This window comes from Malaya genurostris, chromosome 3 (assembly GCF_030247185.1).
Source record: "Malaya genurostris strain Urasoe2022 chromosome 3, Malgen_1.1, whole genome shotgun sequence".
Classification (NCBI taxonomy): Eukaryota; Metazoa; Arthropoda; class Insecta; order Diptera; family Culicidae; genus Malaya; species Malaya genurostris.
This window is the reverse complement of record NC_080572.1, coordinates 38,799,202-38,813,454: the sequence shown is the minus strand read 5'-3', so window position 1 is coordinate 38,813,454 and position 14,253 is coordinate 38,799,202. Positions and strand designations below refer to the sequence as shown.

The window sequence follows — 14,253 nt, the reverse complement described above, 5'->3', positions numbered from 1 at the left end:
AACATATCACCTTCAGATTATTGTTGTGGATTTCCATTACATGTCTTAAAATTTTCAATTGATGTTTGAATATAGGTCACATTCATCATAAAATGTAGGGAAATAAATATTTGCGGGAGAACTGGGCGTAAGAATTTCTTTCGCAATGTTTCACCTCGGTTCTATGGTCGTTGTTCAGTCGATCTGCAAGGTTATTCGAGACTGCAGTTGTTTGGCTGTTTTGTGGTCTTCGGTCGTCTTTGATTATTCTCAGGTCATTATTTATTATATTTTATAGTCATAATAATTTATTACATTCCATTCTGTTCTGTTGATGTTTTGTAATTGAAAAACATTCGTTTTTAATGAACGCTTAAGGACAGTAAGGATGAATTCTCCAAAGAAATTTGGAATATCATTACTTAGTGATCATTAAAAAGAATATTAATAATTCTCGTGTGAAGGCCGCTAATAGGCTTATTGTACAACGATACACACATTACACGTAGAGAAAAATTGTAGAGCAGATTGTGAAGGTAACTAAATTTTGGTTTTTCGCAACAATTTATTTAATTGGAATAATGGCAAAATAAAATTTGATTTAATATTGCAAATATTGTTCCTTCAACTAACTTCTACCAGACCCTGTCAGCTTGGAGCGATCTCAATCTTCAGTTCAGCAACGCCATCGCACGGCGTCTCATTCAACATGTCATGTCAATTGTATGGGTGCGCAGCCCTGCTATTTTGGCGCGTACGAATTTGACATTTCTCTCCCCTACTTCTATGTATGAGATTCGATGCAGACTCACCTGAGGGCGACATGCTCGCAAAAAAGGATGTTGCCAATAATTTGTTCGGGAAATGTGAGAGCTGGATATCTTGTTAATATGATGTCTTTGCTTCTACTAAACTATACATTCATCTTTTCTCAGTGGATTAGTTTGTTCCAATAAATACACAGATAAAAATTAGCACGTTCGATTCATATGTAAACAGCAGGGTTTGGATGAACGAAGCAGTGAAGTTGAGTATACATCAGACCCTGTCAGCTTGGAGCGAAATCAATCTTCAGTTCAGCAACGCCTTCGCACGGTGTCACATTCAACATATCATGTCAATTGTATGGGTGCGCAGTGCTGCTATTTTGGCGCGCACGAATTTGACATTTCTCTTCCCTACTTCTGTGTACGAGATTCGATGCAAACTCGCCTGAGGGCGCCGTACTCGCAAAAAATGTTGTTGCCAATGATTTGTTCGGGAAATGTGAGAGCTGGATATCTTGTTAATATGATGTCTTTGGTATACATGCTTCACGGCGTATGATATTCATGAATATCGATAGTCCTACGACAAGGTTTCGGGTATCATTTTCTACAAAGAGTTTACAGATAAACTTGAAAACCGCTTGGTAATTAATAGAAGAGAAAGTAAACAAAGAGAAACTGTCACTTGCTCTTACGGCCTGTTGAAAAATCAACCGGAAGGAAGATTTCTGTTTGCGAATTTTTTTGTTGGTTTAAAAGATGAATTCATGAGTTATAAATGAAACTGACTTTATTCGTATATTTGAATATGTTTTTTCATCCATATCAAATTTGTATTGGTACAAATATCAAATTGCATCTGAAATTTTCAATAATATAGTGCAGCTTTTAATCGTACGTTTTAAGACACCACGTTATGTTTGGAAAGTTTTACCATCTAAAAACATTCAAACTTAAGTAGAAATATTTATTCTCATTCATAGAACCCTAATTGGGAACTATTGCCTACTTTCTACAATACCTGTCAAAGTTATGTGCAAAACCATATATTTTCTCAATAAACTCCTTTCCAAACTACCAATTCAAAATAAACCTTAAACATAAACAACATCCGGTTGATCAGCGGTCTGGTGATCAATCTGGATCTGTTCGGCTAGTTGGTTATCATCCATTTTGTCATTCGGAACAGACTTGAAATGTTTTTTTCTGTGAAACGCCAGGTAGTTAGCTCTAGTGAACACATTTCCACAGATGTCACATTCATATGTCAGGGTTGGGTTATCATGACGGGCTCTATGTTTGGTAAGGATGTTTGAACAGTGAAATGCTTTGCCGCAGAGGTCACACTGGAATGGTTTCTCTCCAGTGTGGATTCGTTCGTGCTTCACCAACTGACGTTGTTCACGGAACGACTTGTCACACGAACTACAATCATACGGCAGTTCTCCATTGTGCCATCGCATGTGTCGATTGAGCTCTGTTTGTACCTTAAATTCTCTACTGCATAACGTGCACTCCCAGGCCGTTTTATTAGGATTGTTATGCATTTCCATGTGCTGTTGGAACCGATGCATATAAATGAATCGTTTGTCACAAATTTCGCAACGATAGGTGTCTTCGCCAGTATGGTAGCGCATATGAAGCATGAGGTTGCGTTTTTGGATGAACGCCTTATCGCAGTACTCACACTCAAATGGTCGATCAATAACGTGTGTACTACGATGTCTTCTCAGACCAATATCATCTTGTAATACTTCTTTGCATATTGAACATTGAAAGGGGTGTTTTCGAGGAGGTTTGCATTTATGACGCCTGAACTTTATTTTGGAGTGAAACGTTTTTCCACACTTTTGACACTGGTCAACTTCTGCATGAGTACGCATGTGCAACAGGTATCGAGATATAGTGACAAATTTTCTGCCACAAAACTCACATTTTCTCGGAGTATCGCTAAATATGTTGCCTGAATGAACGCGCTTATGAACCTTTAGCAACTCAATACTTGTGAAACCTTTTCCGCACGGCTTACATACAAACGGTAATATATCGGTTGAAGAATTTCCTTCGGTTGATTGCGGTGTTTCTTGTTCTTTTGGGTGTTGCTCTTGATGGATAGCGAGATCAGATTCACTGAAGAAAAAAATAAAAACATTTTAATGCATTGATTCCAACTTCTGTTAATTACTGACCACTGAAACTCCACCCCGCATGTGTTGCAAGGTATTTTTGGATGTTTTCGCATGTGCACAGACACTGCGGCACGAGATGAGAATCTTCGGTCACACTGCAAACAAGGAAATGCCATCTGATCCGTATTGGAAACCACTTTAGTTTTTTTTCGTTTGTTCTTCGTTTTTTTAACCGGTAATGGAGCAACTTTCAGCTGAGCCTTAGTTAGCTCGTTGAGTGTTTTTAGTAGCTGTTTGTGTGACTTATCATTTGAACCTGCTCCAAAATCTGTATCGAGAAGCATTTTATTACTCAGTAGGATGTCTTGCGATCGTGCGCTACGAATTCGGAAACGGGTTGCTTTGATTAATTCACTCAAACAATTTGGACAAATGTTTTTAGAAAATGGATCATCCTCCGTGATCTGCAAAAAATACAATTAATTTTGCAAATTGATAATCGCAAATCTTTAACCTACCGTGACTCCAGTGCAATTTGTTATAAGTTCGCAAATTTTACTCTTGAATTCCGCAAGAGTTCCGAACACATAGTATGCATTAGACTTGTTTTTAATCAAACAACAACGGCAATGACCCTGCATTATGTCTACGGAAGACATATTACATAGAATCTAATATTTTTTGTACAATATTCACTAATTTCAGACTGATATTAAATTCAATAATTCACATATGATGGAAATGATAACAATGCTCATGTATAATGACATATGCTGCGATTTAACGACCGTTCAGAGATGCCAGGTAAAAATTTCAAATATCTGCAGACAGGATTTCAAAAGTCTGTATATGTGAAAAAATCTGCAGTCAGCAAGCATGTCTTTCTAGCAGCAATTTGTCTATGACACGCAAAACTGACTCGGCGAGCAAAAAAAAGGTCGCGGCAATTTCAAAATCTGCAAATTTGGACGAAAGTCGGCGAAAAACTCTGTTTTCAAAGGTCTGCAAAAGTCTGCACAACAAAAATGCCTGCAGCACTATACCCGAAATCTGCAGATTTGACAAATCTTCAGATCTGGCATCTCTGCGAAGGATAAATACATTGGTCAGAGCTGCCAACTATTATTTTATATATTTTTACCGGAAAATTAATCTGTACATCTATCACGATAAATTTTTTGAAGGCGGTAAAAAAAAGGTCGCACCACCTGGTTCAACATTATGAAACCAGAAACAAAAATTGAAAATCGGTATTTATCTGTACACCGAAGGAACAAATTTAATAATTTCATAAATTGTGACTTATGAACCAGCACAATTTTGATTTCTTTGAAGACATACATTCAATAAGCACACATATGAACTTCATAAGTATGACTTATGAAATTCATATCAATGACATATGCATTACTTAAAACACAACTTATGATTTTTGTAACAGTCTACCTTGTGAATATGTCATAATTATTCCTTAAAAAACAATCAAACCATAAAAATGGAAAAAAAGACACCGTTGTTTTAAATGAGCACATTTTGATTCAAAACTGTGTGGAAAGCGCACCGTCTGAAGCGTGTAAAACACTTTTTCAAAATTCGAAATTACAATGCCCTCTGACGCAAGACAACGACTCTAGTTTATTGATCGTTGAGCGCTTGTTGAACAACATATTGCACGAAATATTCGTTCAGTTTGCTGGGTCGGTAAAAATTGAGTGTTTTGCTTCATATTGAAAGAAAATTTGTTGTTATTATACGTGAAATAAAAAAATTGTTAGTTTTTAAAAAAATAAGTGGAATCTTTCCAGTAAACCTAGTCCAACGGGGTTCCAACTCTTAATGAAAATTTCTCAACAATGGATCTCTGTCTGCCGGGTTTGTTGAACGAAAAAAATGGCATTCGGTTCAACGGTCTGTTTCAAAATCGGTAAACAAAGGTCCCGTGTTGGCCTTCCGTTGAACGATTGATTGGACGTTGATTAGACCAATGATCCAACGTATTGGACCAACGTAGAACTTTTTTTTCTAAGAGGGTTGATAGAGTTGATCACCTGTGGAGATGAAGAAATAAATTTGTTGACTTCAAAGTTTCTGTTCTGTCAGAAATTGTTTGGAATTGGATTGCGGGTTGGAGGGAAAAAAAGTAAGTCTTCATTCATTATTTTATTTCCGGATAATAACACCTAACAGCAATTAGAAAATATTGCGTTGGTGGAAGAAAATAGCATCCAGACATCGGGAGTTCTTGTTAATCTGAACTCGTTTGACCTTAATATATCCTTTGGAACTGGAACAATTTCTTAAAAAAGAAAGTAGTGACTTATGAAATTAGTAGAGGCTATGAAATATGTAAGAAACTTATTAGATTCATATTTACATTTCTACATTAATCATAAGTCTACCTCACGAACTTCATAGTATGATTTATGAAATTCACAAGTAGGCCAATGATTTTTTTTCCTGAAGATCATAACATATGCCGTTTTTCATTGAAAAACACTGGTGGCGTGGATTGCTCTGATTTTGCACTTTCGAGCAGAAATGCAATATTTTTACGGTGTTTCTTTGCCCTTTCTGCTCGAAAGTGCAAAACCAGAGCAATCCACGCAACCAGTGTTTCTCAATGAAAAACGCCAATAGATTTATGATTTCCATGTAAGAAACTTGTATCGGAATATCATAAGTGCTTCTTATGGATTTTAATAGCTTTTTTTGTGTCAGTGTACAGAAACTGAAAAATCGGTAAATAGCGATAATTCGGTATAGTTGGCAGCATTGGCACAGATATGGATTTCATCAAAGACATCATATTAACAAGATATCCAGCTCCCACATTTCCCGAACAAATCATTGGCAATATTCTTTTCTATGAGCATGGCGCCCTCAAGCGAGTCCGAATCGAATCTCGTGCATAGAAGTAGAGGAGAGCAATGTCAAATTCTAAGTTTGTGCTTAGCAAATAACCGACCCCTAAATAACCATACCTGAATCGGCCAGTATAAGCCGAAAACGACGTTTTCGTTCGGCATGTCAGTAAAGACATGGCATTTCGGCGCAGAGAAGCCAGCTCTGCAGATTTGTCTGTAAATTTGCTGATTTCGTACATAGTGTGTACTAGAGATGGTCGGGTATCGGGTATTTTACCCGAAACCCGACCCGTACCCGTACCCGACGGGTTTTTGGTCGGGTACGGGTAAAAATTTTTATTTTCAATCGGGTACGGGTCGGGTACGGGTAAATTGTTTTTTCGGATCGATTACCCGACCATTTGTACTTCACAGAAATATGTTTACACGTTGACGAGATTTTTTCATTGCAAAACAGTTCTTCCGAAAAATAATCAATTTGATTCAAGGGGTTTTGACATTCGCGCCTAGGACCAGACCTGTCAACTGGCATCTTTTTCATTTTTTTTCTTCATTTAAAAAAAGGATCAATCATAGTTACGTGAAAAGTTATGTGAAGATTTCCCGCCCTACTTTGTTTATAACATATTTAATAAGACACACTGCCTTAGCTCTATGATGTTGCGGTCGGAATCTACTTTCACGTAGGTTTTGATGGACTGCCATTTTAAAGCTGTTTAATGCACAATCCAGTAAAAATTATTTGATTCATATACTGCCCATACTCGAATATCAGTCTCATATCGATTTTCGCCAATTTTGAGTTAGCTTGAGGAATGGAGTCTTTCCTCAATATACTCTCAATTAAAGTTAAAGTTGAGGGTTTGTTCAGTAAAATATAAAAAAATATCAACTCATTTCTGTGTCCCATATGCTAAAGTACCCGCATATCAGTCCCATTCAGTGCAAAATTTCAATAATTTCATTTGTTGCAATATTGGAACAGCAAAGGTGAATTACCGATATTTCATGTAATAATACCAAGATTTAGCATTAGGGAGCAAAGCAAAGTCTTGGCATTACATTCCTTTCGTGGAATTTGGCCTTTCTGTTTCAAGAGACTTCGCAGCCGATTCTTAGCGTACAGAATCATTGCATGGCTAGTACTATGGATCCTACTGACACTAAGAATCCTTCCAGGTCGGGACTCGAACATACGACAGCTGGCTTGTAAGACCAGCGTCCTATGCATTGAACCGCCAACCCGGGACCAGATTAGGGAGCACAATAAATAAAAAAAAATCCGAAATAAACTTTTGATCGTCTTTTTCTCAACATGCCGATTTCTCATATGGGACTGATATGCAAGTATGGGCAGTATATAAAATGTAGTGTAGTACTCATATCACATTCAGATACCAGAAAACTATTATTTTAAATATTGGTTGGAGATTTTCAAAATTTTCATAAAAATCATTAGGATTCTTACCATAAAAACATGAACATTTAATTCAGAAAATCTGCATAGAAGTTCTTCTTATTCTGCACTTCTGGGTGGTGTCACCTCACTTGAAATGACACCGATTGATGGCACAGCAAGTTGGGCTATATTGCTAGTTAATTTTCGTTTCTTTTCACTGGACAACAAGTGAAAATCTCGATGCGTGACAACGTGGAGTCGCAAAAGTAAGGGTGAAAATCTTTTCTCGCGAAATACTCAAATTTTTACCGTGTTCACTCGTTGAGGGTTCCACCGGTTCAATGGCTGTAAAAACCACCAGCTACCGATAACATCGTGGGTGTGGGTTTGTGAGGTTACAAAACGGGCATAGTTGACAGATTAATTTAAATCAAAATCATAATTCATTTTGCTTTGTAGTAAAAAATTGTAACCAAAAAAATTTCCTACGAATGTTCAAACTACTTACACTTGAAGGACACACTGTTCACCATGTTCAAAATTGAATTTTTCACACCGGGAATACACGTACATTGTTTGATTCTTTGGTCAATTCACGTAAACGAACTGATAACACACTATTCATTTTAGGGGATGTTCGCATAACATTCATTTTCGTCACGTGTAATATTCAATTTGACATTTGGAACTATTTTACGTGATTTTTCAAGTGATTCGAATGTGAATCTTTATTTGTGTGTCAAGATAATGAGCTTACTTCTGGTTCTAAAGAATTGGATCAAAAGTCGCACTGTTTCGTAAAAACCATACCTACCCAAAATTGAATACAACGGGTATTACGACATTTTGGGTAAATATACTTTTCGAAAAATTTGAGTTGATATTACTTCCTTTTGTTCACATTTGTAAATGAGTATAAAGTACCAAAGACATTGAAAATCTACAGGGTCCGCCATCTAACATTTATTTTTGAACTAGCGATTATTTCGACATTGGTAACCTCAATGTCACTTCTGATTTGACAGAAACTTAGTTGTATCCTTCCGCTGAACGAAAATGGTTTGCATGTTTAAAAAAAAGTTACATTACATTATTCATGCTTCACATTGTATTTATATGTTTAAAAGTAAACAAGCATTTTAATGTATTTTTCTTACCAACTAGAGCCTGATACGGCTCGATATCTAAAACACTTTATTTTTTCCATACTGAATTTTGGTAAAATTTTTACTACTCGTTCGGGTCGGGTACGGGTACAGGTAATTTTTAATCGGGTACGGGTATTTTTTTTTGTATTATTGATCGGGTACGGGTCGGGTACGGGTAATTTTTTAAATTTTTAATCGGGTACGGGTCGGGTACGGGTAATTTTTTTTGCTGATCACTCGGGTACGGGTCGGGTTCGGGTATAAGAATTTCTATACCCGACCATCTCTAGTGTGTACAGACTTTTGAAAATCGAGTTTTTCGCAGACTTTCGTAAAAATTTAAAGAATTTTGAAATTGTCGCGACCTCAGACCTCTCTAAATCAGTTGTTATGATCTTCAGCGTATCATACTTTATAGAGAAATGGCTGCCAGCAAGACATACTTACTGACTGCAAATTTTTTTGGATATACAGACTTTTCCAACCGTCTGAATATATTTGAAATTTTTACTTGGCATCTCTGCTTCGGTGCCTAATAACTTTACGTCTGCTAAGCGGTTTAAGTTGAATTGTTTAAGTTTGCACTAGCAGTTCAATTTGAAATGCTCTGCACTGACGGGTCTAAGACAAAACTTGAATAATTTTATGTGAATTTCCGATGTGAAAATATAAATTTTAAAATGGTAAACAGTGTGAGAGCTCATAGCATAAGTGAACTGTTTTTCAAAGAAGGCGAAACTAACATTGACAGCAAATGGAGCAAAACATCGATGAATGTGTTGACTTTGGTTTCAATTCCTATTTAGAACTTATCGTATATCCTCAGAATTTTACTGTAGAGGCGCTTCGAGCAGCCCTGTAATCCAAGCAACCCTGTAACCCAAATTTGGAATCCACCCATTTGTCTGGTGTACTCAAAGCTAGTTTCTATGCCTTAGTTGATTCAATCAAACCTGCAATTTCATTACGAGGACAAGGTAACCTAGGTGGCATACCGTTTCAAAGCTTCAACATAGTACAAATGAAAGTGCTAACTGGTGTAGCTGCTTGCACCTCGTTCAAACGATGTGCACTGTAGGACCGCTGATAGGAGTGAATAATATTATGCTGGTAGGCCAGAAAAAATACATATATACCGGGAGCATAGATACTGTGACGATACAGTATCAGTGTGGAAGCTTCAACCATTGCTGGCGACAGGGGCGCAACTATGAAGGGCAAAGCACTTTTGACCCCCACAAAAGATGACCATCCCCCAATATTTTGGTAGCTGGAATAAATAATTTAATTCTCCATCATTCGTCCCCGTAATCATTCATATTTCTTAACTAATGGCGTTTTCGTTTTTAATTTGCACTACACCGGTGCAGTACTACACTGAGGCATGAATAAACGAACAAAAATGACGAAAACATAAACAGTAACCATTGACTACAATAAACGATTCCATTGCACAGAGCTACACCAAACTTTTGATGAGTGCTACACCAGTGGTATCGGTGCAGAAAAAGTGTAGCACTGGTGTAGTGCAATTGGTAAAAACGAACGGTTTCAGTGCAGCTTTCGCTACACCGGTGTAGTGCAATTTAAAAACGAAAACGACATAAGTTACTAAACTAGTCAAACTTATTTACTACAATGTGAAATGTGTCATACTTTACCATTTTTCGAATATTGGTTATTACTGGAATTATAAGGAAAATGTTTGTGATCGTGTCATAACATTCGGAAGAGAAACTAAACTTGCTTACTTGGTTGCTTTTTATTTGCTTCAACCTCTCCGTTCCCTTTATGAAAATGTTTTATGTATTGCAAAATTTAATTAATTGTAGTAATAGTTCTTGTGCCCCCAATATTTCATGGAACTTGCCGCCCCTGGCTGGTGATATTGCGTACACTCATGCCGTCCATCCCCAGGCCTTAGCTGCAAGCAATGACCAAACAGAGTGAAGAAGAAGAAAGCTTCGACTGTGCTAAACGATTCCACTGCTCACTCATTGGACTAGTAGCCACATGAATGCAAGTATGTCTAACAATGCAATGAGTCTAACGGATTGTTCGGTAATTTTTTGTTTCTTTGTTTTCCTTTGGTTAAAATTCTGGATTTTCGGATTTTCAAAAACAACACAAATTCATAAAAAACGAATGAAGAAAGTTCCAGCTTGTTGTGGCTATAGTTTTATTCCACGAAAAAAGGGTCAAATGTTCCGGCTGACCGGAATTATGAGCGCCTTCCAAAACACTGCACAATTCATCGAGTCCACGAGAAATTACCCTCGAACGATTTGTGTAGGCAGCAAGTGGATAAGTGATACAAATTTTTTTCCTCTTATAAGTAAACAAAAAGCTTTTAGTGGTTCCAATGTTTTAAAAAATTTTGCTCCTGTATCTCAATCCATTCGATGAACTCTTCAAGATTTTTTTCGTTTGGTTAATGGTAACTGTTTGACAGTTAGTTTCACGACAATCAGTTTTTACAGAAGTTCGGTTGTTGGACTGACAATTTTACCATATGGACGGTATGGTTTTAACCGTACTCGGCGACTATTCAAATTTACCGTATGAATTGTATATCTATTTACAGAATTCTTTAATGAAAACTTGCGTAAAACTGATCGTCCAGTAAAAATTTGCATAATTGTTTTAAAATGAAGTTCATGTACCGAATATCGGTAATTTCTGTTGATTACCGAAAGTTTTCGTCAAAAAAATTACCGAACAACGGAATCGAATCTTAGTGTGTACTTTTATTCAGTTCATTTGTTTTCCAATCACTGCTGGCGAGACAATCAAAGGTGATTGGTGAAATTTAATGCTTGTGACCTTAGGCTGTGAACCATTTCACGAATGATTTTGACTTGTGGTTAAAATTAGACATAACTATCGAAATTTGTTTATCGAGTAGTAAAGTTTAACTAAAAATACAACCCAATTCAAAATTCGACGAATGGGAAGTTATTTGAATTTATTTTGCACTGGAAATGATAACAATATACCACACAGTTCCACTCTAACTATCGGGAGTTCCACCGAAGAAATAAATCTTCTCAAAAGCTTCCTAGTAAGGGTTCGAAGGCGTCCTCTGATGGGTCTCAAAAATTACAACAAATGGTAGTGATGGAAAAACACCGGAGAAAAAAGCTCCAGGCCTTGGAAACTTTTTTTTTCGCCCACCACACTCCCCCACACCAAAAAGCTTTAATTTGAAGCCCCCTGGTAGTGGACGCAACTAGTCTCAGCGGAAAACAAGAAACAAATAAACACTGGCAATAATAATACTAGTAATACAAATTTAATTTTTATGCAAAGTCCGCTGAGATTCTATTTATTCATGATTTGATGTGCAATTTATTAAAATGGAGTCCCAATGGAAAACATTTCCTTTTAAGGGATCCACAATTTAATTTCTACGCTATGTTGGAAAGAAAGTACAAATATATTAGGTATTTAGTTCTTAATATGAAATACTGTTGAAGATAAATAAATTACGTTATAAAACAAAAAACTACATTAGCTAAATATCTCGTTCAGTCTGTGCTTAAAATGGTACTTTAGTCTAGCCGCAAATGTGGCACGATTGCTTATTCCTCGTATATCAGGCGGAAGTGCATTATATTTAGTTGTACCAACAAAAAGGATCCGTCTTTGACCAAGGCTTGTAACTGCTCGAACACGAAACAAATTGTTACTACGGCGTGTTGTTCTAGAATGGGATATAGTGGCCCCTTCTTTCAGCGATCGTATCCTTCAATGGCTAAGTCACCCACCGAGGTCACGGATACAATCTCTGTTTTACAGTGGACTTGCAAAAGTATCATCCAAAAAATAGATTCTTTTAAATTCCTAGTGAATAATCTGAAATGTGACGCATTTACATTGTGCGAAACTTGGCTAACTCCTGAAATACCCTTAAACTTCCACGATTTTATCATTATTCGCCTGGATCGAGATGATCCCTACGGAGGAGTACTTTTGATGATCAAAAAGTGCTATTCTTTCTACTAAATTAACCTCCCCTTAATACCAGGTATTGAAGTTGTCGCATGTCATGTTACAATCAAAGGCAAGGACCTTTGCATTGTTTCCATTGTTTTGCTCAGAATTAAACGTTGAAAGAGCTTAATCAATTATCGAGTTTAGGAAAACCGGAAAACCTGATAATTATGGAAATTACGCGGCATTGGACGTTAAAATGAAAAGCTTGATTAAAGCGAAGAAACGCGGTTATTGGCGACGCCACCATCGGTAGTCAAAAATAGTCCATGTGACTATAAACGAAACCGCTGGATGTATGGTCATTGTAACCTTTCCAGTCAAACAAAGCAAGAGTGACAAGAAGAAGTCTAGACAATTGGGTCGAGACTAATGGCTTAACACAATTTGGTTTCCGCACAGGCAAAGGAACGATCGATTGTCTTGCATTGCTCTAAACCGAGATTCCAATGGCATTTGCTCCAAGGACCCAAAGCTACCGATTTCCAAGGACCATTGCAAGATACCCTCGACAATTTGTCGACATGGACTCTTCAAATGGGTATCGAGTTTTCTGCGGAGAAAACTGAGCCAGTTGTATTTACAAGGAAGCGAGAACCAGCACAATTACAGCTTCAACTAGGGGGTAAAACCATAGCTCAGGTCTTCACATTCAAATATCTCGGGGTCGGTGAAAAAGTGTTAGTTTACGTCGCGGAATTAGCTGCTATTCAGTACACCCTCGAGATCATTGAAATCTTGCACAAAAATCATTACTTCATTGTCACGGACAGTCTAAGCTCAATAGAACCTTTCCGGGCAATGAAGCCAGGAAAGTATCCCCCATATTTCCTGGGGAAAATATGGGAACACTTGATAACTTCATCTGGACGGTCTTATTTAATACCGTTAGACTGGGTCCCTTCGCATTGTTCCATTCCGGGCAATGAAAAGGCAGACTCATTGGCTAAGGTGGGCGCATTAGAAGGTGATATTTATTAAAGATGAATTTTTCAGTATCTTTCGTCAGAAAACTCTCGAAAGTTGACAAACTTCATGGAGCAATGGCGAACTGGGACTATGGCTACATTCCATTATCTCTAGGGTATCGACGAAACCTTGGTTCAGGGGGATGAACGTGAGTCGCGATTTCATTCGTGTTATGTCGTGGCTCATGTCAAATCACTATACTTTCAACGCACATCTCCGGCGTGTTGAGCTCGCGGAGAGCGGTCTCTGTACCTGTGGCGACGGTTATCAAAATATCGAGCATGTCATGTGGTCGTGCGTAGAGTATCGCGACGCAAGGTCAAAGCTACTGGAATCCCTTAGGGCCCGAGGTAGACCGCCTGAGGTTCCGGTTCGAGATAGTTTATATATGTTTCTTATATACCATTACCTCAAACACATTAATATACAAGTGTAACTGCTATACCTCGCTCAGAAAGTATAATCTCCACCTACAGGTTCGATACTAACATCCGCCCGATTCTTTTGATTCCCGTCCCTGTCCACCATCTTCATTGGAACTAACAAGATCTTTTTTGTTGTCACTAACTTTTTCGTTCCCCCTACCCGCGTCTCTTCAACATCTCGATGGCAACTAATTAGACCTCTGTCGATTTCAGACATTTTGTTCCAACACCCCCTTTTTAGCCAATTTTCCACAATTTTTGCTTTTTTTCAGTCGAATACCAGCATGGAGGCCACCCGCTGGGCCTAGGTTGCCTGGCTGTATTTCCCGCGGACCCACACGTACCGAAGGATGCGACCAGCATAAATATATTTACCAACTCCATCTTGGAAGACTCATGCAATATTCAACTTACCGACCACTGCCGTTCGCCAGCCATTTTCGAGAATCCGAGACCCTGATACGACATTATCTAATGATACTATTCTAGTTTTAAGTGAGTCGTTAATTAAGATTAGAAAATATCCTTGACATCTTAGAGCTTAAGCAGAGGCCTGAAAATATTATTGAAAAGCGAGCAA

General features: G+C 37.7%; 1 protein-coding gene across 2 annotated transcripts; it reads right to left on the bottom strand.

Moving 5' to 3' along the window:
- Window positions 1-1,527: 1,527 nt before the first annotated feature.
- LOC131438285 (zinc finger protein 883-like) lies at window positions 1,528-3,642 on the bottom strand. 2 transcript variants are annotated; one of them, XM_058608175.1, is made up of 3 exons: window positions 3,394-3,642; window positions 2,936-3,339; window positions 1,528-2,876 (listed from the first exon to the last, which is right to left on the bottom strand). In XM_058608175.1, the coding sequence occupies exons 1-3, from the start codon at window positions 3,532-3,534 to the stop codon at window positions 1,841-1,843; spliced, it is 1,581 nt and encodes a 526-aa protein (XP_058464158.1). In that variant the 5' UTR covers window positions 3,535-3,642; the 3' UTR covers window positions 1,528-1,840. The 2 variants fall into 2 exon arrangements, with proteins under 2 accessions (XP_058464158.1, XP_058464160.1); XM_058608177.1 differs by having other exon boundaries at window positions 2,939-3,339.
- Between the last annotated feature and the right edge of the window lie 10,611 nt (window positions 3,643-14,253).